Source organism: Passer montanus, unplaced genomic scaffold (genome assembly GCF_014805655.1).
Source record: "Passer montanus isolate IOZ18808 unplaced genomic scaffold, ASM1480565v1 scaffold6, whole genome shotgun sequence".
In the NCBI taxonomy this organism is placed as follows: Eukaryota; Metazoa; Chordata; class Aves; order Passeriformes; family Passeridae; genus Passer; species Passer montanus.
In genome coordinates this window covers 9,974,536-10,001,290 of record NW_024371037.1, presented here as the reverse complement: position 1 = coordinate 10,001,290, position 26,755 = coordinate 9,974,536, and the positions used below count along the sequence as shown (strand labels likewise).

General features: G+C 35.8%; 1 protein-coding gene across 1 annotated transcript in view; it reads left to right on the top strand.

The window, feature by feature from the left end:
- The window catches only part of MDFIC (MyoD family inhibitor domain containing), a 49,305-nt gene extending 24,268 nt beyond the window's left edge, over window positions 1-25,037 (top strand). Inside the window, exons 4-5 of the mRNA XM_039726653.1 lie at window positions 8,439-8,714; window positions 21,516-25,037. Of these exons, the coding sequence (XP_039582587.1) occupies window positions 8,439-8,714; window positions 21,516-21,763 (524 nt within the window). The 3' untranslated portion in view covers window positions 21,764-25,037. The remainder of the gene's footprint in view (window positions 1-8,438; window positions 8,715-21,515) is intronic.
- The last annotated feature ends 1,718 nt before the right edge of the window (window positions 25,038-26,755 follow it).

Genomic DNA, 26,755 nt, shown 5'->3' with positions numbered 1-26,755 from the left:
AGCAGAGAGAAAATAAGTGCAGCAATGGAATCAAAAACTCAGCTATCAATATATGTATTACTATATTTGTACTCATGTTCTGGGTTTTCCTGCCATTACTTATATAATCCTCTCTATTGCTGTTACTATGTTTTCATTCCTGTTTTTGATTTCTGCAATTAGTTTTGTTAATTGTAACATTGGGTATTAAAATTATAGAGATTACAAAAGATGGTGCACTGAGAGCAGGTAATCACACTTGAGGTTGAACACTTTCTAGAATCATCTGAAATTCTGTCACTTACATGAGCTGAGGACTAGAAATCAAGGGAGCAGTGAACATTAAGGGAATTGCTCATTCCAAGCATTTCCTTTCAAGTTTTTCTTTTAAACCAAGTACAGCCAGTTTATATGCAATTTTTTTTTGTATGAGTTTAGCTGACCACTTGACATGGTCAGCTAAACTCATAATCTTGACGTGTGGACACTTGGTACATATGGTCAGTGGAAAATAAACCTGACCTCAGAATATCTTCTCACTCAGAGGTGAATGCAGGATGGGCTTGGCTGAGAAGCTGTTACCTCACCATCCTGCATTTTTTCCTGTGGTGAAACAGAGTCTCGTTTGTCAGTGGTTCTAGGGGTTTTGAGGAAGAGAGCAGGAGGTGCTGGAGGCAAGAGGACCTGTTTGTGCACTTGCTCAGGTTACGGCTGTTAATGACATTGAGGTTATCTCTCCTGTCTGGTGCATCCTGCTGTGCCGCTTATGAGGCAAAACCCAGCAAGCGATATCCTGTTGTTTGTAGCTTCTCTTTGATCTTTTTTACTTTATTTGGGAGCAAGTAACACAATAGTGAGGGGCATCAAAACTATTTCAAATATTTGAGACTTAATGTGTCAAATTGTGTGGGACACCAGTGTGTCTTCATGCAGTGGTTACTGTATGTTGTAGCAGATACAAATAGCATAACTGCTGTAATGTCACACCAACAGCCTGGATTACCTTTAGTGGTTGACAAACTTTTAAAATTGGAGCTCCAGAAGCAAAGCATTCTGTTCCTCAGTAAGATGGATTGTATTGCACTTCTAGTGCCCTTTATAATTTCAGGGCCTGTCTTCGCATTTAGGATTATTTGTGTTCAAGAAATAGATCTATTTTATTACTTGAAGAATTAGCAAAAAGCTAATTTTCTCATTCTTAATGCACTGACTATTCACTTCTGAGATGCAGTGTTTTACAAGTCACTGTGCTTTATAAAGGAAGATGTAACAACAACCAATCAAACAAAAAAGCCCCCAAGTAGATGAAGATGCCTCTTAATAAATTACCTCTGTAAAAAACACAGGACAAAATAACTAAACATCTCACCTTAAATAAGAAAAAAATCTTAAATTAAAAAACCCCAAAACCAACCCACAAACTAGCTGCAACAGCATACAACAAACTAGTTGCAGAAGTAACTAATGAATCTATTAAACTCCATAAATATGCCCTAAGAGTGTTGGAATGGTGACCAGGAGTACACCTGCCATTCCACATGTCTGTGCAACTGTTACCACTGTAGCACATAGTTGTAATGCTATGAAACATAAGAGCAAATACAGTACAATTCTTTTCCTGTCCTAGAAGAATGCTTGAGAAAAAAAATGGATACAGAAATGTTGCAAGTGGAAAGTTGGTAAAATTTCCCACCTTTGAATGCAACATTATGTAGGGATTTATTCCCCAGGTGTATGCGTGTCTGTTACCTATAATGCCCTGGTTTGTGTTTGGCTCTTGGTATTTTGTTGTTGGTATCTTGGTATTTTGAGTTCCTGTTGTTTGTTCTCAAGAAGTGACAAACTATGCTACAGTAAGAACTATATTCAGCTTTATATACATGTAGTTTAATAATCAGTGCATTATGTGAACTCTCTTTATTTCTAATTATATTGTGATCTACCAAAAACTCCCAGATTATCTGCAAAGTTGATCATAGGTGACAATATTTGCAGTCTCAGAAAAAACATTGCTAATGACAGCAAGATGTATGTTTGATAAAGAAGAACTTGCTGACAGTCTAATGGTAATTAGAAGCCAAAGGGTATTTTGATTCTGAGATAATTGTTACAAGATAGGTAACTAAAAATGTTAGGGGATTTACTCAGTTTAACAAAGATTTAAAATTTGCTGTTGCAATCATTAAAGAAAATCAGTGGGTATTTGTTCATTTTGCAAAATCACATCAGGAAGGAGGTAGGATTTGTAAATAGAGGAAGTCACTCCATATTGTCATTTGGAATGCTTATCAACTTTGTAAACCCTGGCTATGAGCCCTTTTCAGGCTTCCCTGTACTAACTGCATCAATCTGGGTATGTCAAAGACATCTTTATACAATTCCTGCAACCCTTCAAACAGTGTGTAAAGTCCTGCAGTGATTCCAAAGGAAGGCACTGCAGGTGTCTTTGCACAGATATAAGAGTACTGTGGGCCTTGTGCACTTGTGTTGCTTCTCAACCCAGAGACACACATGCACACGTTTGCCATTCTTGTCCAGCCTTAACCAACTGAAAGCTGACAGGATAAAATGTCTTTTCCCTTTGTCCCCTGCCAGCCTTGTTTCTGTTATACCAGGTGTTCCCTGGATGTGCTCTCAGATGTATTCTAACAAAGTGTTCTCAGTGTGGGTCCTGTAAAACTCGTACCAGCAATTTTACTACAGTATTTTCATTACAAAGGACATCTTGTTTCATAATAATATATTGTATTCGTTTTGAAGATGTCCTCACGTCTTACAAGAAGGAATTCTAAAAAGGTGGTTGATGCTGTTAGTTGATACTTTGTTTTCCTTGTAAAGTCAGCATGGTATAAAAAATTCAGTGTAAAAAAATGATTTTAAAAGATAGATGGTGCCTTGATGGTACCTTGTTATTTAGTTAATGTATGCCTTCTGTGATATGGTAGCTGCAGTATATGCTATTTATGTCCCAGAAAATATTCTAAAATAATTGCTGACAAAAGCCACTTCACAGGTTGACTCAGAGGTACGTCTTGTAATTTGAATGTTAATATTCTGGATAGCTAGACAGAGAAAACTATTGATGTAGTTTGAAGATCATATTAGAGACTAGTCAGGATTTAGTTAGAAACTGGGGATGGAGAAGAATTGAGATACTTGAGTTCTCCCACTTTCAGTAAAATGTTATTCTTATTGAGACAATAACATACAATATATAATATTTTTGAAAAGTTAAGATTTTTTGCTTTTGTCAGTGGGAGATGTTGCCTTTTATATCTAAAGAATTCATGTTTTCTCCAGAAGTAATTTAGAATCAAACCTTAATTTTACTCTGAATGGAATTGAGGCAGCCCCTATTTTAACTGTGCGACTCTTGACAGTCATCTGCTTTATTTTTGCCCCTTAAGCTTAAATCAGTGTTGGAAGAAGCACTGATAAAAACCAGAGGCCTGATTCTTACCTGCCTTACATATGGTCTGTTCCATGTGATTCATGCAGAGGGAGTAGGAGCAGTGTCCACTGAGACCAAACACTTCTTCCAGCTCAAATTAATATGTAACTCTTGACTTTCAATGTTAGTGGAACTGATCAGGACCTCTGTATTTCCAAAAAAGCTCATCTTCTTATTGGAGTTGCAACTGTTTTGGGAAGAGAGAAGTGTTAAGAATACTGTCAAGTGAAACAATATGTTGTATTTTCTCAATATTTGAAAATACCATTACAGTTTTTACAACCAGGAGTTGTGCATTTTATTCTTCCCACATCCACCTGAAAAAATACTGTTACTGTGGCCTGATTTGTTATCATAAACTATTGTGTCATACCTAAAGAAAAAAAATTGTTCTTCCCTCTCTGGGTGTGTAGTCAGATAAGTCAGGCTGTAAACTGGAAAGTTTTTTTCCCATCACTTTCATTGGCCAGACTAGCAAACTCCACGGGTGTCTGTATCAGCTGCCTTGGAATTGCTTTTGATGTGATTAAGCTACTAATTAACTGTCTCAATTCTTTTCTCCCGCCTGATGTTTTGTTTTGATTCACTTTGACTCAGAGGAGTCTGCATTCAGTGTATGTTTGTTTTTGTGTTTTGTATTAAATCCCTAATGATAGCTTAGACTGTCTTCCTTTGGTCCTCTTTTGGTTGAGAGTTTCCCTCTGTTGACATACATTTTCCTGTTAAATGCATGCATCAGAATTTTTCTTTTAAAAACAGCTGGGACTTTGCAAGGTGTAAATCAGTGTGCAATTAGGGTGCATATCTATGTGCATATTCCTTTAAAATGTGCTACGGGTTTTACAGTCTGAAGCAGAACATGCATAGTTACTTCAAAACCATCAAAAACCATAACACATGTTTACTACTTGAATTCACCAGATAGTAACCTCACAATTAAATTATTGTGCAAAGTCAGTTAAATAACAGCAGAAGTTAGTGTATTAAGGCCCACTTTGCAAGAAAACCAATGACAAGGAAGTGTGAAACACACTAATAGATTATATGCTATAGCAATATATTGCCTTTTTATTGCTTTTCCAAGGCAGCAGATTCATGTGCAGTTATTACTACCTATATTATCTGCTAGTTTTCTATCAAAAAAGATTCAGTCTATTGAATCATTAATCTAATATTTATCATTCTTATTGAAAATCCACTAGTGTTAGCACTGTATAAAATATTGACTTAAATCTACTGGTTTTGCTAAAGATTAAAAACATATTAACCTGAAAAGCATGGTATTTCTTAGGACATTTTGAAACTACTCATTGTAGATGTTTGAAATGACAATTTTTCTATGTTGTCTGAGGAATGATTTTTTTCTTAAATCTTTAACATAGAGTAAGTGACCAGTACCATCCTGATTTGATGATGCTGAATGTTCATCCAACACACATTTGAAATTTTGATGTGTATTGCATTAGTTAGTGAATATCAAGAATAACATTTTTGCTCATACATAGAGTGTAAAATGGGATCTTTTGTAGCAGCACACGGCCTGTTTAGAATGATATAACAGGCGCTGAATGTTCACATATCAAACAAAATGCCATCTTTCTGTAGAAAAGAGGTGTCAAAAAGTTTCTTTGTACCTTTAACGCATGTGATTATGTAGTACAAAATGCAGAGTTTGTAAAATTTCTTGAATATACAGGCAAAAAATGAATAATTCAAAACAACTCATAAGTTCTACATTCTATTGTATCTTTTATAACGCAGGCAGAAGATAGCATTGTGTTCCCAGTAGAGCTGAATTTGCACAAGTTACACCTCGGAAAATGCCAGATGGTCTATGGTCTACTTTTGAGAGCTGTCACATATGTAAAGATTTGAAAAAAGAAAGACAGCTGAATGAGAGCAGTGGATCATTAAAGAGAGAGTGAGAGTCCCTGGGTATCACTGTGTTTTAAGAAGCATTGTGTCGTTCTCCATATTACACCTTTTTTTTTTTTTTTTTTTTTTTTTTTTTAGATATACACAACCTTTAAAAAATAAGGTAAAAATATTTCTGTTCTAAACTAAGTGGTTGTGGTTTAATCTCGGAACTGTCAATTGCTTTTGTTCTTTATGCTAGAATGCGGTCATATGGTTCCTAATTGGTTTCAAGTGTGTTTTAACCATAAGATTCAAGTCTCCCTAGTGCAAAATTATCAATAAAGTTAAAATAAATTTAAATTGAGATAACTAATCCATTTGGGGTTTTATTCCATTTTGATTTGACCTGTGTATCACATGTGAATACTGTAAAGCCAGTCAGCTAAAAAGTTGTATGTTAATGCTAAAAGACGCAAGTAAGAGCACTTTGGGAACAGGATTACTTAATAAAAAATTAAAATTAAAAAAAAAAAACACCATAGAAAAGTCCCTAAACCATTAGTAAAAATAATAATAAAAGCAAAAAACTATAACTGTTCAGATTTCCAAGACTTTCCATTTATCCACAGCTTGACAAAAACACACGTGATTTTAAAGAATGAATTTTGGATATTTTGTCAAGTTACTGTATTGTAGCAAAGCCCCAAAAATATACAAACAATTTGTAAGCTACCACCACCAATTTAACTGGCTTAGAAAAAGGTCATAAATGCCAGTTTTATAAACTGACATTCAGACACAGAGAATTTTTAGAAAAGTCTATTGCTTTTCTTTATTGAGGAAGGTTAACTGCTCCCCAGCAATTCTAGTTCATTGGTACAACTGCACTATTCCGCAGCAGGGAATCATAGGCAATGCAGGGTAAGGAAACATTACATGAAAAGTGAAAAACACTGTTCCTTAATTACAAAATTTGCATTTAAGTGGGATAATGAATATAAAACTATGCGGTGCTGTAGACATAAACACTGAATTTTAGAGACTAAATTTTAATTTCTGATATTGGCAAAGATTTTTGACTATTTTGCACGTACATGGAAAGAGAATCTACACAAAAGGGTTCCTGGTAGTATACTTTTAATAATATTTCTTCAAATAGGGGAAAATTCCATAAAAAATTGGTTTGGGACCTTTATGAGAGTTTGGAAATTTCAACCAAATATATAGTGATGCCTTAAGTTTTAGCTTTCATATTTCCCAGATTCTGTACTGCATGAGTGTATAACTCTGAACCTCATATAAAGTGTTAGCAGGTTCTCCTCACAGTTCAGTTAGAGAAAACAATCCTTTTCCAGCCTGAGACACCATTGCAGCTTCAGGCCCAAAAAGTATAAACAACAGGGAATTGAGGAGAGCAGTTTGGGAGGATGGGACGGCATACCCTGAAGCTGTAATGGGACAATTAATCCCAGTATGTAAATGGACCAAAACTTATAAAAGTGTGAAAAGGTGCGACCCAGGTTCTATCTTGGGTGTAGCCTCAGCCAGGCTCTTGCACTGCCCAAGGTGTATCCTTTGAAGGCCTTTTAATAAACAGCTACTTTATTCCTTTAACACTGTCTAGCCTCTGTTCTAGGTAGCCTCTCAAGAGCACAAATTGAATTCCAAAGCGAAGAAAGTGTCTTGCTTATGCTTCTGTTCATAGATTTTACAAGCACTAATGCAAAATTTTAGGAGAAGCAGTTTCTGAGTTGTCAATGAAAAAACCTTTGGGTAACAGTTACTTCTTCAGGTCTCAGATAGTGTGCTCCTGTTTTGTTGGCTTGGAGGTTTCTGAGCAGCTACTGCCAGTAATGGAAGGGAATGATCTTTGATCTTTGCATTCCCTGTATTGTCTTCGGGGAGTCTAAAACATGAATGTTTCCCCCAGCCCTCTTTTTCTTTCCTGCAACAGAAAATTATCACTTTGGTCAAGTAGGTTCAAGCAGGGTTACTCTGACCTAGATAAATGTGGGCAGTCAAGGCTGTCTTCTGAAAACGTTAGTGGCAGTGGCTAAAATATCAAGTGGCAAGAAAAGCATGAACCAATTAATATTTAAACTATTATGAAAAATAATCCTTTGTCACCTGTGTGCGTGACATAAGAACATAAAGTTTAAGATTTGTGTGAAGTTTAATCTGGAAAAGTTTATGATTGTGGAGAAAGGAATCTGAGAATGGTGTTAGTGTTCTGGATGAAAAGAAAGCATTGAAGGTTTGTTATGCAAATTTAGAACCTAGTCCTTTTTACAGACCATGTTGATCTGTTTGTCCCAGTAGTGTTTGTTGGAAAATTTGTTAACTTGTACCTGAAATGATCAGTGGAGTAGTTTCTTTTAGAACAAGCTACCTATAATTATCTCTATGTATTTTTACCTTGATATTGTGAAATCACCAGAAAATGGATATGAATCACCTGAAAAGAGAATGAACTGCAGCATTGTTTTTCCTTACTTCTGGTGCTAATTGCTCGTCCATTGCGTATCTAATAGAGTCTGGACTTCTTCTCTAACATAACATTTTTAAGTAGGTGAAGATTTGACTCTGGAAACTTTATTTCCAAGCATGATGCAGTAGTGTTTTGATTAGGAGAGATGATTGGGCTGATGCTTTTCAGTTGTGAAATCTTGTTGTGTTACTGTGTTTACAGTTTAACTAGTTTTCCCCCATGAAATCTGAATTTTTTTTCTAAATAAGAATTGATACATTGAAACCCCCTTTTTTAATTACAAAGCATTACATTAAAAATTATGCATATTTTCTTTAGTTACAGACTAAAGAATACATAGGAAATCCCTTTTCCATGTTATTACAAATATTCTCCTTTATGATACATTAGCTCAACACAAAATGTCCAAGTTTCATACTTACTCATTAGGATGAGTTTGTAGCATGTACTCTTGGAGACTTAGCCAGGTCACTATTTTGAATACCTAATAATTGTTTTTAATCTAGAGATATTTTTTGCTGTATTGTCTTGATAGGGGAATGTTAACTTGTCAGTCTGTCTTTAGATCAATAAGAGCACCAAAAGTTGCATTCCCAGTCTAGCCTAAAGTGTTCAGTTATCAATTAGCAATTTCAATTAACCCTTTCTTTCTTGTACTTTAAGCACAACCTCAACGTTTGCCTCAGCCAAATGCTTCAGCACTGGAAAGGAGTGAGGAAGAAAGTGGCAAAATCCAAAATGGCCATGCGGGCCTGAGTAATGGAAGTGGAATTCACAATGGGGTCAAGCATATGCCTGCAGACAACAGAAAGCTTTCGTCTCCTGTTTCAGAAAAAATGCACAGAAAAATTCAGTCCACCTTGTCTGTCAACAGCAACAGCAGTAAGAAGAGTAAAATAAGCTCTGTGTTTTCTCAAAAGCCAGGTACTTCACCAGAAGGTAAGCTGATATTCTTACTAAAATACCAAACTTGAATAGACCAACCAAACCTTAGTAAAAATTATACAATCAACTGAAAATAATTGAAGAGTGTGACTCATGCACCAGAAGCAAACAGAACTTATTAAGATAAAAGACATGCTTCTTTCCCAAAGGAAAATATTAAGTATTTGAAGAAAAAGAAAGGATTGGGAGAGTTCTTGCTTTCAAACGTTTGGTCAACATGATCTGATAATGTTTGAGTCTCTGTACTTGGTATCCTGAACTGATAGAAACTCCTGTCAACATTGTCACACATACACCAGAAAAAAACCCATTAAAGTACTACTAGTTCAAAGCATAGTAAATATTTAAATCCAGTAATGGCAGGCTCCATGAGGGTAGACTTTGCTTTTGAAATATTCTGTTAGCTGATATCCTGACTAGCTGTGAGGTCTAAACACTAGATAATAAAACAGTGACCTGTGCTTCACTGTGCCTTATGTTATGTTTGGGAGGTAGATAATGTGCACGAAAAAGCTTCATACTCCTGCATAGCTTAAATAAGCAAAAGTAAATAATTTCTCTTTTGTTTTAGGTGTGTCTCTCTGCTCTCACTGCTTGCATATACACTTATGGTTCCAGAGTTCCTGAGCTCCTCAGTCCACTGCCTTCCCATTAGCACTAGTATACTCAATGGACTTTGCTACTGCCTTTAACAAGAGTGTAGAGACGCTAGAAATTTTATTGGCTTGAGGCAGGCATAGATGCCACTGGTTAAAAAAAAACACCTCTAGAGGGAGGACACAGACACACATTCATAGAGAAATGGGAGATGGGGAGATGGTAGTGTTCAGTGAAATGGGGAGGATTCTCAGCCTAGATGAGAGGATGAGGTATCAGAAGGATTGCATGTAGCAGCCTGAACAAAGGATACTGATGTCAGTGGAGTGACTCCGTTTGGCTTCAACTACTTTAGTCAAACTTAGTGGATCTGTGTAGTAATATCAACAACAGCTTCAGTCAGACCCTTCCATGGGCTGGTCCCCCTAGCTATTGTTTATTTTCATGTTTATCTTCAAGAACCTGCTGTTACTTTTCTGTTGCACTTTTAGTCCTCCAACATTTCTTTCCAAAATCACAACTTCATCCTTCCTGTGTTCCCTTTTATGTTACGTGAAATATCTGGTTATCCTTAGTGCACTTTGAAAAGACTGTATCTTAAGAATCCTAGATCTGTTCATGTGACTGAAACAAAGTGCAGGCCTCTGAATTCTAAAAAATTCAATCTCCGAAATAAAAAAAAACAAACTGTTTTTTCAGAGGCAGTGCCTGTCCTTTTCATTCCCCTATACAATTAATTATGGCAAACATTTCCTTTTTTCTTCTAAAATTATCCCGTAATAAAAACAGTTATTGGGGTTTTTTTCCTGTCTAATAACTAAATATAGTTATGTCAAACTACTAAGTGATTGAGGAGAAAATTCTTAATATCTTCAGATTTAGCTTTAAATTCTAATGTCTGATTTTAATATCCAACACAATTGTGTTACTTGCCTGAAACTGCCATCATACAATATTTTTATATGCAGTAGAAATTTCGTTATCCATAAAGGCATATCTGATTAGAATATAGATAATTAAATTGTGTTGTCACAATGTATAACTTGCATTCTTTGAAAGCACAGAAATACAGGATAGTCCTTATTTTCACAGGCAATTTCACAAGTCACCTGAAAGCTGAGGTTAAATAAAGTCAACACTGTACATCTGGCATTTTAATGTTCTCCTTTTGAATGTAAGAACTTAGATATATGCTCTGAGTAGCTTGTCCCATTCTGCAAATGTCTGCAGCTCTAACTTTTCTGTTACTCAGTCTGAGCACAGCACAGATTTTATCGTGCAATGATTAAAGTATGTCTGGTGTATTGGAATATGTCCATAAGGGAATATTTGTTTTTAAAAGTGATTTTCTGGTTTTGAAATTTATTTTCCTTTACAGTTCTCTGACAGGCATGTTTTATATTTGTGTAAACACATCTGCATGCACACATGTATGAGCTTTCTGACAGCTTCTTCAGCTTCTCAGTAAGGTACCCTATGGGGCTACATGACAGAACTATAAACTATAAGTAGTGTTTAAGTACAGCTTATCAAGCTGTTGCCTCTCAGGAAGTATCAATATATACTTCATTTATTCTATCATCCCAATTTTTTAGAAGATGCACAATCAGAAAGTCTGACAACAGTCAATTAACATTAAATATCTAAATCAAATTAACACTATTTAAAGGAAAAATGATCATCCCAATTTTTTAGAAGATGCACAATCAGAAAGTCTGACAACAGTCAATTGAAATATCTAAATTAACATTAAATATCTAAATAAAATTAACACTATTTAAAGGAAAAATTATTTATTGATAGCTTAAAAATGATTGTGTTATTAATACAAGTCATGTTAACCCCTTATGACTACTTCTGGATATAATTAGCCCAGTTACTTGTTTAAAGGACTGTAATTGTATTTAAATCAGGAATATATGCATATAAATATATATGTGCATATATAGATATAGATATGCTTGATAAATAAATCTAATTATACTAAGCCAAAAGAGTATATTATCAAGTTCAGTGACTGAGGATTGCATAGACATTCTTTCAAAATGATGTAGACAATTTAATTTGAACCTAACTTCTGCAGCTTCTTTGTATAATTTTTGGGCAAAGAGGCATTTTTTCTGAATAGTTGCCTCTTCTGATTTGATGAATTTCTGTAGAGGCTATTGACACAGCTTCCAGGAAGATAGAAAAGATACAAAGCTATTGAAAATTATTTGTGACATTGCTGAACTACTTGGCCTTGCTTTAGCTTGTACCGTGTTAACCTCATAAGCCACTGGTTAGTGCTGAAGAGTTGCTGGGTTTGAATTTACTTGAAGGTGTATATTTGTATTCAGGCACATATATGTATAGTATAATAATAGAACTTCTAGGCTGTTTGTTAAATGGTCTTACAGAAAAAGAGACAAACTATATTTACTTTTTAAGTAAGAAATCACCTGGATTAACTCACCTGCTTAGTTTACTATAGCATCCAGAAAGTTCTAGTAGAAAGAAGTAAGGTAAACTTGTACACTTTCAGATATTTCAATTCACTTTAATTTTGCTATTCCTTATGTAGTACTTTGGATTTTATACTCTTAATTGCTAGCCTTGTTTGGTTTTTTTTAAACCTGAAAATACACACCCTGTATTTTTATTTCATCTGCCTCGTCTTCCTCCTTGAGTGTTTTGATCTGTTGTCAGTCAGGAGACTAGCAGAATTAAGTGAAGGAAAGTGGCCAGAGAAAAGGAGTAGATTATGTCCTCAGAAGGAAGAGAAGCAAAAATTTTGTCTGTCAAGCTGAGTTTAAACTATAGGAAAGAGAAACTATTTTTATCCTTCCTAAAAGCGGCATTCTTCTTGATTCAGAGTAGATTATGTCCTCAGAAGGAAGAGAAGCAAAAATTTTGTCTGTCAAGCTGAGTTTAAACTTAGCTTATAGGAAAGAGAAAATATTTTTATCCTTCCTAAAAGCTGCATTCTTCTTGATTCTTCTTAAAAGACAGTATATTAATATTTCTGGAGCACCACACTTGGTTGTAATGCAAAGTTTCTCCAGATCTGGTACTTTGCTCTAGAATATTGTATCTGTTGACAGAACAGAAAGCCTGGAAGGGCTTGAAGCAGGATAGAATCAAGAAACATGATGGGCTTGACCCCCATCCTGCACAGGAGAATATTTGGGCTCATGCTTATTTGAAATGTAGCATGCTGCTTCGTGCTGCAGATTTCAGTATATATGCTAGAAAGCTAAATGAAGTTCAGTATTACTTTACCCTGGCTAGCACATCTGCCTGTGAAGATTGGTGCTACTCCTGTTGATCTCCAAAGTACTAGGCAGTCCTAACACAAGCTATGAAACCTCCCAGTCTGACACCCCTCAAAAAGTCACCCACCACAATTAAGAACTCTTTTAATAATTGCTCCTACTGAAAGCTCCACTTGTGCTGTGGGTCATATCTTGTGAGCTTTTGGAACTGAATTTGTGTAGGAAAGGCTTAAAATATAACAGATATTTTAGTAGCAATAGTATAAAAGCTTTAAAAACTACTTTTTTAAATAAGTCTGTAGTGTATGTGGCCATGTCAGCATTCCAGAATATGCTGGTTAGAAACACTTTCACATCCAGTGAGACTTAGGAGGTTGTGCGTGCAGTCACCAGTTCTGCTTTTCCTCCACATCTATTATTAATCCATATTGTCCCTGAAGAAATCTTACTCAGCTCCATAACTTACACTACAGAAAAACCAAAGGAATTACGAAATAGTTGGAGTGTCACTCCTAAAAAGCAGTTTTTAAACACTGTTTCAGTTCTAAAGATTTTTCAAAGGGACTGGATACATTTCAGTGAATATTGGGAATAAAAAAAAAATTTAGCTCAAAGAAATTTTAATAACATTTTGAATTATTGATGCCAGAGGTGTCACAGTACTTCCAAAAATTCTGGCTGGTAGGCCACTAGCACTGTTTTGCACCAGTTTGTTATGAGCAGCGGAGAAAAACACCTTGGAAACATGAAAAAGCAATTGTGAGTAAAATGGAAGGCAGCCTAGCTGCTGTGTTCAGATGCAGACCATCCAGAGCCCTGATGCAGATCCAGACACAGACTTGTCCAGAGAAACTCAAAGAAGAGAGGAGGTCTAAAGAAGACAGCAGTGAGGCAGCAGAACTGTAGATCTAGATGTCAGGAAATGAAGACAGATGAGTGACTGAATACATACATATGTGTATCAGAGTGGTGGAAGAGAAGTAATAATGACATGCAGAGTTGGAGGAGGAAAGGAAAGAAGTTGGGCAGGGGGAAGCATGGAAGAGCAATCTAATTAAGGGAGTGAGGGGCCAAAGTAGGTGCTTATTATTTTCTAAAAACCAAACCATGTTTTCCCACCAAGTCCTTAGGAAGCTTGATGTTATACATTTTTTTGAATCAAAGCAATCATTTATGAAAAGTTAAGGATGGAGAAAGGGAATACAGGTTATAATTTGTTTTTGACATGAAGCTCTTGCTTCTGGTCAAGTTCTTGTGATTATAATTTGTTTTTGACATGAAGCTCTTGCTTCTGGTCAAGAGCCTCAGAAGTTACTGTGTTTGGCAGGGAAATTCCCACAACTCCAGTGACTCAATAATGTGAGTTAAATGTGGTACTCAAAAGACAAGATTTTGAGCATACACAATTGCTGTATTAATTTGAAAACAGTAGATTGTTAAACTATGCTGAACAGATCATGAGCCTGCCTCCTGTATGGGCAGTGAGATCTACTCTATTCTTTCCTTCCCAGGCTGTCTAAATCAGAAAAGCACTAGAAGGCATCTTCCTTGCAATGAGTATCTTTCAGGAGAGGTCTTTAGGAAGTGTAATAAGGCTAGATGTGGAAGTGAGCTAATAAGGAAAGCCCGCAGCATGGGGAAGGACAGCCAGTGCAGACTTGCCACCGCATTGAAGTTACCACTCATGCTTTCCCAGAAGCAAAGCCTGAAGCAACCTTCCTCAGCTTTCTAGACTGTGCTTCTTGTGGTGCTGAGCTTAGAGATGCAATGAACTATTTCACCGAAAGAAAGTGTGGGTGTTTTTTTTTAAATCCAGTGTATAAAATTCAACATTTCAGGGTACATTTGAAGGAGACATCACTCTCCCCCTCCCCCTATGCAACTTAATCTGTTCTAGATTTTGAATCAAAGCATGGGGTTGGTGGACACTATTTAACTCGTGCTGCTGACCACATTAATGTACTGTAATATCCCAAGTGATACTGATGGCTTAACTGAAGATGAAGCAAGTCCAACAAATAGCTTTTGTGTTAAGCCAGGGTCTTAAGAGCCAGTAGGTGCATGTACATGGAAAGTCATGAGTCTTAGCATGCTAGCAGACTTCTGTTTGAAGTGGGAGTGTTTTACTTTGGTTTCTATAACTTTATAAAGGAAAAATGGTTTCCAGGAAACTTCCCTTTAGTGCGCATGATTTGCAGTAGGAGATTGTGTTGGTTTTTTTTCCTCTTGAGTGACACCAGAGCAGCACTAAGTTTTCTTTTATATACTGTTCAGTCGTTTGATTGGTATTGTTTACTGAAATTCAGTAAAAGTGTGCATCAATAGCCTAACATTGCAGAAGTATCTGTTGGCCATCTCTCAACCTGGCTTTTTTTTAAACATACATACACTTCTGAAATCCATCCTGAAGCGTTAAGTAGTATTTAGGCAGCTACTTGTCAGTATCCTGCAATCTCTCTACTTTAGCCAAAATTTTGTTTGTTGTGTTTTAGAAATTGGTTCCAAGTGGATTTGTATCTGAGCATAAGGTGCTAAACGTGGGTTTTTGTTAGAAAAGGTTGTATCAGAACACAGTTGTCAAGCAGTGGGCAAATAACATTATCATGTGGTCAAATGTGTGTTTTATAAGAATGCATTTTGGAGTGATGTGTTTTAAGTATGGTTTACATCAGTTTTTTTGCACAGAAGTCTTGAAAGGTAATTTACCTGTTTTTTAACAGGACTGAGTGGAAAACAGGGCCTGTAACAGAAAAAGGGTCTTTCAACAGCATCTATTTTATAAGGACATAGTCTAGCTAGCACCTCAGGGCATAGTCTAGCTAGACCTAACTTGTCTTGGTTGTTGCAGTGGTGAGCAGTGGCAATGAAGACTTCATATTCTCAGTCTTAGGTATTGGAAATTAGCAGATTTCTTAGTATACCTATATGTTTGAAATGGCTCATTTTACTTCTGAGGTTATATCTGTACTGAGGGCTTAGAATATAAGCTTTGATGAAAGTTTCCATGTGTTCAGTGTAATTTGCTTGTTCAGGTAACATTAATTTTCTTGCTCAATAGAGGTAATAGTTTTTTATTTTAAATTGTGAAATATCATATAGAAATGTATGCTAGGCATTGTAACTATGTTTTCCACTGTCTTAATAAATGTCAGTCTTTCATCTAGAAGTAACCATACTCCATACAACATGTCAGTTTGTTCTTTCAGCCTTTTCTTATTTTCCTGTGAACATTTTCCTGGGTGTAGTGATTTTTTTCTAAAGATAGACAGTGGGTCGCAGAGGCTGCCTATGAGCCCTGTGCAGGAGCCCCATTCCAGGAGCAGTGGGAGGTGTGACAGTGCGTGTGCTGCTGCTCGGGAATTTTGCTGTGTGCCTCTGCAGCCCTTTGGGAGCCTTGTGCCGGGGTGGTTTCTGGCTGGTGCTGTGCCGCTCCGGCTGCGTGCTCATGGCAGCCGCTGCCAGCCCGCGCTGCCGGACTGCGGGACGCCTGTAGCGCCTGCTGGGGCTTCTGTTCAGGGCTCTGCGGGGGCCCTCTGCACTAAACCCCTGCTGAAGACCTCAGCTGTCACTTTGATTGTGGGTTTGCCCTTTTTGATTCTCTCTGTGAGACAGCAGAGTGCCTGGAGATTTGTTTTGAGTGGTCTGAACTTGGTGAATATAGTTAGTAAGAAGCTGACCAAGGTCACCATCCTGTAAGTGAGCTTATTTATCACTGTAGACATGAAAAACTTTTATCATATGTGACCTGCCTGCTTGGTATGAAAGCTTTTTGAGGCAGTTTGTGACAGGGTAATGTCAAACATTACAAAAGCAGCACATAGCAGCCTGCACATGCATTTCTCTGTGCATTTTTCACTTTACCTTCTGCATTTCCTGTACAGTTTTGATGGTTGATAGTTCTCTTCAAAAATCTTTTTTTTTTTAAGTGGAACTGCATCTTTTCCTAAAAATGAAGAGGAGATAATACAAGAGAAATTGAAATAAAAAAATTTACTCTATATTTCAGTATTTGAAAGAAATTGCATACCATGGTAATATCTGTATGCAGAAGTTTTAGAAGTAAAAAGTGGTGTGCACATGCCAATGTTTAAAGAAATGGACAAACATTAAAATAGTTTTATTTTGATATTGTTTCTTTTCCTTAAATGAGTCTAGCTGTTATAACTGGGGTAAGTTAGAAATGGAGCCTTCTGGGCTTTTTTAACTGTGTAAACAGTTTGAAGGGATCTTAGGCCTATTTCTTGTCTGGATCTTGTCTGTGGTAACATTTAAAACCCAGTTAATGTAGATGTTACATGTATTATATCCACTTTTTGGTTAAATCAGCATATGGTTGGGGGTGTGTATATGATATAAAGCAGCAAAAACTCGAACATGTTGGTTGGGTTCTATTTGCCTTGGCATTGTTTAACGTTTTGATGAAGTTCCCTAACAAATCTGTGCCTTTTGGGGATGTGCCAAAGGATTAAGGAAACACCTTCACTTACGTTGGTTTTAAAAAATGTCAGATGGGATGACCCTTTTAACTTCAGGTCTAATTTTCATCCCAGACAGAATGAAAAAATAATTGAAGATAAGCTTGAGTGTCTGAAAGCTCACTGTTTTTCCCCAAACATAAGTTGGTCTAATAAAATGTACTAGCACTGCCTACAGATCAAGACTGTTCTAATTTATTAGCATAATTTATGAGAGCTTGGATCAACAAATGTGATAGAGTGTTTGGATGAAATCAGAAGCATTTGGTAAAACAACTAAGATAGATATAGTGGTTTGGAATTTTATTTTTTTTAAGTATGCCTCTAGACAGTGTTCACACCCCACATCCTCACTTTTATGTAGTGATAGCCTCTAGTGCAGCATTTCTCAATTAAAGAAAAGTGTAATGTAAGAATTGAAAAACAATGGAAATTTGAGACTGGTGTGAATGTAGTGTGGAAGTCCTAAGAAAAAGTTTATCTTCGTTAATGATTTGCCTGTGTGATGTGATGAAACTTAAATACTTCCACAGAAAGGGAAATTGGTTTAATGGAAACTTAAACTTCAGAAACTTCAGAGTTAACTTACTATCAATCATAGTGCATCAAGAATGTCAAGGCTAATGGAGTTCTGTCCATAATAAAGATGTGCCCTCTTGATTGTGTTACTATATCTAATGGGAAAAGAAGAATGAGACCCTCTAATTCTCAAACAAACAAAAAAGAGCTTAAAGAAATGGATAATTTTAAGCCGGCACCAGTGTCGTAACTGGTAATGCTGTATAATTTCCTTATTAGAAAAGACTAGAATATACTCAAAGTTTCCAGGAAAAACGTTCTGAGACATTAAAGTAACCAAGTTTGCAAATACTTAAAATATGTTTAGTTCTAGTTTGATTAAAGTGATCCACTCCTCAGTCACCTGAAAAAAAAAAATCAAATTTTGATGGGTGAGGTTAAAGAGTGAAAGTTAAGTATAATCTTTATTCTTAATGTTAATCTTAACATCTAATTAATGTTAATCTAATGTTATTCTTAATAAGTTTTGAAGTTTAGAATAATATATAATTTTAAATAGTCTCCTTGGTCTTATAAGCAGGAAAAAATTACTGGAGCGTCTTGTGCAAGCATTGAAATATATTGCAGTGGTCTCCAACATGGTAATGAAAAACCTGTGATCATCTCTTTTGGAGTGAACTTTGTATAGTACCTTCATGGCTGTATTTCACAGCTGTGATTCCGCAGATCATAACCGCAGTCGGTTTTAGCTGTATGAGGTCTTCTGTGGAACTGACAGGTTGCTGTAGGAATGTAGGTAATAGAGAAGAAGGAGTTTTGTGTGGCATGGTCATTTGTTATTACTACAAAAATACAGTGTATCTGTATCTTTTTTCTATAATTGCATCTGTAGATCAGAAGCCAAGAAATAAAGGTCATACATGGAAGAAATTATTCTTCCACCCATTTTATCCAACTGTATTACAGCCCTTTAGAGTCATGATTCTGAATTCACCAAGTTAGGTAGGACTAGGTAACAGCATGCTTTGTCATGTGTTAAATAATTGCTACCTGGATAGCTATTAAAAGTCAATAACATGAAGAACATAAAAGCATGATTATTTCAGGTTTGTCCTTGAAATGTGGATCAAAGTTTATGTTCATTGTACAAATGAGTCATTGCAAGAATGAAGAGAGCACTAAAGGGTATCTCTACTTTTCCTCAATTGTTTGTGGAGGTTAAGTAAAATTGTTATATAAAAGATTTTTTGAATCGAATATTAGGTTTGCCATCTGGGGAGAAGGAAATAAAAATAAAGAGGAGGTAAATAAATACTTTTAGTGTTTCAGTCATTGAAGAAGAGATGGGAAAAAAGACCCTCTGTGGAGTTTCTGTAATAGTACTGCTGGACAAAATTTTTTACTGTGTCTTGGACCATTTTTCATACCTTTTACCTTTGAAATACGTTCATTTCAATCAACATGGCCTCTTCTTCTAAGTCTTCATTTGATGGGTTTTGTAGATTAGGAGGGAAAAGTTCTTTTGTGGGTCCAGAAAATGCTTTCTGAGTACAGTCTCTGTTTTATAACCTATGAACTCTATTCCTTGCCCATCAATAGAAACATATTATAATGTCTGTGAATGTGTATTCCTCTTCCTACAATTTTACATATCCATGCATGAAGCAGGCAAGATTTTTTTAGACATCTTATTTACAATATGTATACACTCAGAGTTTCATTATGTTGTACTAAAAAAATTTTTTAGAACAACATTTGTTGTTATATTAGCTTCTTCAAGCTGTATTTTAAAGACGTGATATACTAAAACCTTAGTTCCTCAAATATGAAGGTTTCTTAGATAGAACTCTTGGCTTCTTTATCTTTTTCCTTCATATTAAAAGAAAATCTGAAAGGAGATTTTACCTGAGTATATTTAACACCATCTCCATGACAACCAGCTAATTAATCGCTATCAGTCTGGCTTTGGTCCTCTTCAGTGAACTGATACTCTCCAGCTTTTTTTCACATATATTCTGTGTTTTCTATGAAGGTCATTTATTTAGTGACATTATGTCTTTGGGAATAGAAGCTTTTTAATACAAGAAACAATTTTCTTTAAAGCACTTTAAATGTACCTGTGGTTTCCTCTCAGTTTTGCTTCCTGCGCAGTAGTGGGGAGATCTTAAGGTTAGAGTTACGGGGTTATTTCCCCCTCTTCTTGCTTTTTCTGAAATTTCCATTTTTTTCCTTTTGTGCAAAAGGGTTCAGTAGTGCATTATTACTGTGGCCACATTGCACTACAGAAATGTCCAAGCTAAGTTTGCATCGAAGTAGTATAGTTACTGGGAGTGGGCTAAGGGTTCAAGTAGTTCCTTTGCTTCTTGGGACAGATTTGGCTAGTGTGAGCTTCTGTTGCTGCATTGCTGTAAGTATTCATGCTTGCTTGTGTAAGTTATCACTGCAGGATCATGCAGTCAGAGTTTCTGCAATGTTAGTGGTATTTGGAATCAATCAACACACCTGTCATGACTACTGCACAATTTTTTACATTTAGAAATTTGGTTAGAAGGTCTACATATATAGTATTACTTTTGCAAGTAATTGCGCATTTTCCCCTATGACAGCAGTCTTTGCCTGTGAACTGTAAGAACTTAACCTCTACAGAACGGAGTGTCTGTAGGTGCTCAGACCAGCCATCCACATAGCTCAATATCCTGTTGTTCCTAACAGACCCTGGTAGAGGATACTTGCGGGGACTTGCAGGACTCGACTGTAGGGACAAGAGATAGGGTGAGGTTGTGCAGGATGTTTTCCCCAGAACATTTTTGCAATCTTCACCTGTCTGTGGCTGAAGAGTTCAAAGTTTTCAGGCAGTAAAAAGAACAAAAACTGAGGTTAAGAAAGAAATGTATTTCTCTATCCTGAACAGATCTTGTATTTTTAATTTTTTGTTTTGTTTCTGAATGACTATTCACTGCCTCTTACAAATTAAATATGTTCATACATATGAATTTATACACATTATGTAAATAGAGTATATCCCTGCAGTTTCATTCTCACTGGCACATGTTTAGTTCCAATCCTTGTTTTCCTGTCTTGTCTCATGGATGTATTATTGTTTGAAGTTATTCCATATATTTATTCTTTGGGTGGTGTATTTTTTGCAGATAGTTTGGGGGACACCTTAATTATCTATATAATTTAGTAATACTTCTAAAAGCTGGATATTGATGTTCAGGTATAGTTAAGACTTCTTGAAGATTGAAGTAGTACATTAAAAGAATGGCAATTATTTAGTAGATTTGTATATTAAAGCAAGAGAAGAATCTGTGTTTTGACTGAATATTTTATATATTGTTGAAAGTAAAAAATGCATATGACATGCAGTTATGCTGGTTTTAATTTGTCCAAAAAACAATAAAGAAAGCAACAATGTTTAGGCAACTTCTTCATTTTTCTTCACATGTATCAAGCAAACAAAATAGTTTCAGAAAGGCAAGATGAACTGGGAAGGGCTGGAAATTAGTTAGTTTCCCTCATTCGTTGTTTCTAAAATTATTTTTTATCAGTTTTTATAGGAATGTATAACTGAAGATAATAGATATGGATACTTACGTAATAAATGACTAGTGAGATTTTTCTAAGCAGCTCCGAGCAGTTTAGTACTTGAGATTTGTATGAAGTGAAGTGGTGACAGGAAATTTGCACGGAGTTGGAGATGAGATGTAGAAGTAGAATGTAGATACTTCAGAAGTAGAATGTAGATACTGTAGAAGTGACCATGAAGATACAAAATGGGGTTTTTTGCCATAGATTTTGTCTACTCTGAACCATTTTCATTCAGCTACTTATTTGACATTGTGATGTATCTGGATTTAGAATTACATATTAATGATTTTCTCTTTTCTTCTTTGCCTTTTTTTTTATTGTTTTGTTTGTTCCTGACATGCTTCTGAACAATTATGAAGATTGCTGTGTTCACTGTATCCTGGCTTGCTTGTTCTGTGAATTTCTCACCCTCTGTAACATTGTTCTGGGACAAGCATCCTGTGGCATCTGCACGTCGGAAGCATGCTGCTGTTGCTGCGGGGACGAGATGGGGGATGACTGTAACTGCCCCTGTGACATGGACTGTGGCATAATGGATGCCTGTTGTGAATCTGCAGATTGCTTGGAGATCTGCATGGAATGCTGTGGGATCTGCTTCCCATCATGAAATATTTATCCCTTTCTATTTTATCTCTGTAAAACTGGAGAGCTTTTCTTTAAATACATTTGAAGAAAGACAAGGTAAGATTTTCACACTTGCACTGTTAATTCCCTTTATATAAATATTTTTTTAAAAGCAATCCTCAGATCTGTATTCTAACACAAATTGTATAGTTTTTTATGTGAAACTAAAGCTACATTCCACCTTCCTTTTGGCTTTGCAAATGGAAGAGTTTATTGAAAGTGAATTATAGGCCTGATACTGCAGGCCATATGAAGGCAAAATTCCCATTTGAATTGAGTGATAGGTTTTGGTCAGAGAACAGACTGCCAGGCAAACCTTAAGTATTTGCCTTTACCTACTTTAATGTTTCAACACTCAAAAGCATCCATGCATAACATGCCTTTACAGGCATTCTGAAAATCAAGATATTTCTATTTCTCTCTCTTTGGGTTGAAAGCAACTTTGCTCTATTGTTTTAAACTCAATTAAAAAACTAGCATCAGAAATCTAGAAATCTTCCATTGGTTTTGCTACAATGGTCGTGTCAGCAATATGTCTTTTGTTTTGAATATCTCATTGATTAGAGAGCAGTTCCTGGTATTTTCCATTGCTGAGAATCTATGGTATTTTCCATATCTGAGAATCTAAAATAAATTATAAGTTTTCCCCTGGGCTAGAAGAATACCAGGATTTCTTTGTCATCAATCAAGACAGAATAGACACCATATCATTTTAGTTCAGTACTATTATTACTTGAAATGCTTTCTCTTAAAAGAGACTTTGGAAATACATGAAATATATCCTCAGATTAACAAACTGATAGACTAACGATACTTCAAAACTTGGCTGTAAGAGGAAAATTATTAGACGTTAACTCAAGAATCTAAGCTAGTACATGAAGTGGCCTGGTCAGTGTTTGTGGCTTTGGAGCCAGTGTCATATAACTTACTATTTATTTCTTTATGGTGTAAGAAATATCTGCAGAGGGTAGTAGAATTTAAAAAGGGTATAAAAACAAATTTAAATTGACTTGATCAAGGAATTCTGTCATTAAATGCAAAAAGCAAATTAAAAAATGTTTATTCTCAGATAAATTTTAAATGTTATTTTTAAATAACTGTGTAGAAAAAGATATTTAAAAAAAACATATATGCTTTAAAAATAAAAGGACTGGTATTTAAAATATCTGAAAAATACAGTTAGGATCTGTTGGACCTAACTGTATATTCCCTATTACACCATTAAGGTTCTCCAAGAAATATCTCTCTTTTGTAATTGTAATTGTGGAACACGTAAAGAGGTGTGTGGCATTCCCAGATTTAGGAAATCAGCCTACCCATTTTCTTTACCATCTGCTAATTTCTACCCTCCATGTCTGTAGCTCACAAAATGTTCTTTGTAAACCTCCCACACATGTTGATCTCACATACAGAAACTTTCCTGTTTACACTCCAGGTATTCCATTTGTAGAGCATAGATTTGTAGATCTCCTAATTTCAGTTCTTGTTACAGGAGTCATCAATAGCCAATAGCATGTGTTGAGTGAATTGGCCATAAATGTCACTTTATACTATAGTGAATTCAATTTATGCAAATGTGACAAGCTAAAGATCACAGGAGTGTGAAGCTAAGTCGACAAATGGTCTGATATTAACCAAAGCTTCTTCTTGTGAACACTGACTAGTAGTGCCTACTACTGCAAGTTATCACTGAAGCCAAATCCTTAACTATGCTAGGGAGCTGGGAAGTGTTACATTTTGCCTTAACATATGCAATACTGTGGTGTATTCTGATGCAATGCAGATTCATCCTCAGAGGTTTTCCTAATCTGTTTTTTGATAGTTACTACAAGTATTATTCTTATTATGGTTTTTATTCTTTCCATATATTGGGCCAGATTCTGATCTGTATTCCGTAAACTAAGTGCATTTCCATTCATGTCAGAATTTTCTATTGGTTAAATTCCAGTTAGAGAGCACAAAAATATTATGGTAATAGGCAGGCTAATAAGGAATAATATAGTTAAATTGATAAATTCCCAGTGCTCAGAATCAGGCTCATGGGGCTCAATTATGACTCCTAAAAGGCTGAACCACATTGGGAAGGGGGAAGAGGTGCCTTGGTTGAGTGGCATTGCCTGGAGGCATTTTGTCTTTGTAAGGCATAATGCCTCTGGGGAAATTGGGGGCATCACAGTGAGCATTGGGACTCAATGCACCTTGGAAAAAGTCTAGACAGTACTTTGTCCATTGTAGGTGTGTGGTTGACACCGTGGTTGTGGGAACATGTTCTCTGGGGCTAGACAGCACCATGAACTGTCTTTCCTCATGTCCTTCTGGTCACAGAGAGGTGAATTATGGCTGTTTCTTGTCTGATTGTGCTTTTGGGACAGGGAAGAGGACTTCCAGTCACTTGTCCTGCCCCAATATCCATGCCCTGCTGGAACAGATCCAATACTGTGCTTGGAAAATGCACATTTGCTTTTAGTAAATGCTAGATCTTACTAAAAATTACTTTTACCACAGGTTAATATGGTTTTAAAAAACAAATTTAAAAATACCAATCTAGGGAGTTATTTTCCTGTGTAAAAGTTTTCTACAGAGTTTGTCCTGCACAAGCCCTTGTTTCTACTTACTGGAACTTAGTGGGTTTTTGATTTATTGTAATTATAAAAACAATAATTACGAGAACTTTGTTCATGTATATGTGTATATAGTTTTTCTCACACACATGGACATACACACACAGATATGTCTTTTCCCACTTCATTTGTGAAATACTAGGAAATAAAAATAGTGTTATTAAACCTCATAATGATTAGAAGTATCAAAGTATTACAGACAGTTGAAAAAATTAAAAAATCATGTATTTTGTTTGACATTTAAATGTAATCTGCTACTGTTTGTCATAGAGATATTAGCACTTTTGAAAAATGTATCTTTGTAGCAGAGAATATTAACATGTAGTTTAAGGAATTCCTTTCTATATTTACATCCTTAAATTCTCTTTTGTAATTTTCACTCTATAATTAGTTTTGTAAACACCTTGTGTAATAAAAAAAAGCAGAATAAGAAGTCAAATGTGAAAATAGAGTTTAAATAAAATGAAAACATTAGAATTTGTCTATTTTATAATAGTTCTTGTGAACTTGTACAGTGTTTCAGTTTATAATTCTGCAAACTGGCCCATTTGAAAGACATGCTGTTTGTATTTTATATCAATTGGATGTGCTACTTGCAAACACTATTTTGAAATAAAGATCTTTATTTTGAAACTATTGGATGTAACTTTTTTCTAGTCTTGCCTTGTTACTCTTTGTGTGTTTTTTCTTCTACTTTAACCCTTCCTAGAGGTGTTGTCCTTTGGGTGACTTGCACAGAGGGTGAACCAGTGTACACGTTGTCTTACAAGTGGAGCTCAGCCAACTCAGACACTAGAAGCTATGCTAGCATGAACCTCTAGTAGTAAAAAAGTTTGTCATTAAGAGGGAAAATTAATTCCTTGGTAAAATTGGATTAATTAGGTAAAATTACAGTAATTATTACATTCTATCAAAATAAAAGTTATTTTAATACATCCACATCAAGTCTTCAGTTTACTAAAAACAAGCTGAACCAAGAGTGTAATCAGCTCTTAGTATTCATATGTTTTTTTTCATGTTGGCTTAAGCCAAGGGTGAACATCCTTATACTACTTTAAAACTACAGAAACTGTATGTCTGCAGTCTTTTGCACTAATTTTTCTACATCTGTATTGCCATAGAGGGTCAAAAAAACTTGCTTCTTGGCCATTGCAGAGGAAAGATGATAAAACTGGCAGAAATTGTGTTTGAGTGTGTATAATGAAGTTTTGCATTGAGACTGTGCACCAAAATAATTGTTTTGGTAAAAGAACTGATAAATGCATAGAAATACAGCATCATTTGACACCTGTTTTAGTTGCTCTAGCCAGCATCCTTAATACATAAGATTTCTAGAAAAAAATGGCTGCTGTGAAGAAGGATCAGGATCATTCAGGAGCTTTGCTATTGAATAATGGCTCTATTTCAGTCATAGTTCTCTTAATAAGAACTGTGTGATGACTTGGATGAATCACTGATTTTATAATATTTTAAATGAGAAAATTTTCTGAGCTCTTCACACACTTAGGCTTTTTTTCATATTATTTTAATGGTTGCAATATTTGATGTATATTCTTGGAGAGCAGTGCCAGTTGTATTGATATATCTCCATGTTAAAGCTTTTATTGTCTCTAGTCTTGTAACTTTCTAAAAAGAGACAGATCATAGAATGAATGATGTATCTGAAACCTTACTCTTGGCGCCAAAATTAAGTTAAACATTAGAGAAATATCTCCCTAGTGTTTTGTCTTAGAGTGCGTACACCACGCACTGGAAAACTCGACATTGTGTTGATGGTAACAGTAGTAGCTCTAGAATCCTACAGACATTAATCTTGTGTTTTCCCTTACCTTCTGAACCTTTTGCCAGCTCTTAGCATTTCCAAAGAGAGCAGGGAGACCTTAACTCAATTTTAACAATGAAAGAAGTTCAGTAAAAATAATATGCTGCACTCACTTCCAAGGTGCACTTGTTGAGTGTGCTCAATGCACTTCAACGTGAAGTTGATTACTTGTACAAAGTTTAGCCTACTCTTAAACACTTCCTTATGCTATTTACCAGTGATTTGGTGCTAGTGTCATAAAAGGATGCGTTTTCTCTCCTTTAGAAATCTTTAATATTATGGGCTATTGCTACTGTAAGTTGGAAAGACAACGTTCTCTGAATTATCATTCTGCAAAACAGGCAGATGTTTAATTAGATTAGAAGTTGTTAATGTCTTTATGGTTTTTAGTCATAGGTGCATAGAATGGCTTGTGTTGGGAGGGACCTTAAATATCATATGATTCCAACCCGCTTGCCATGGGCAGGGACAGCTTCAACTAGATCAGGTTGCTCAGAGCTCCATCCAGCAAGGCTTTGAACACTTCCAGGGG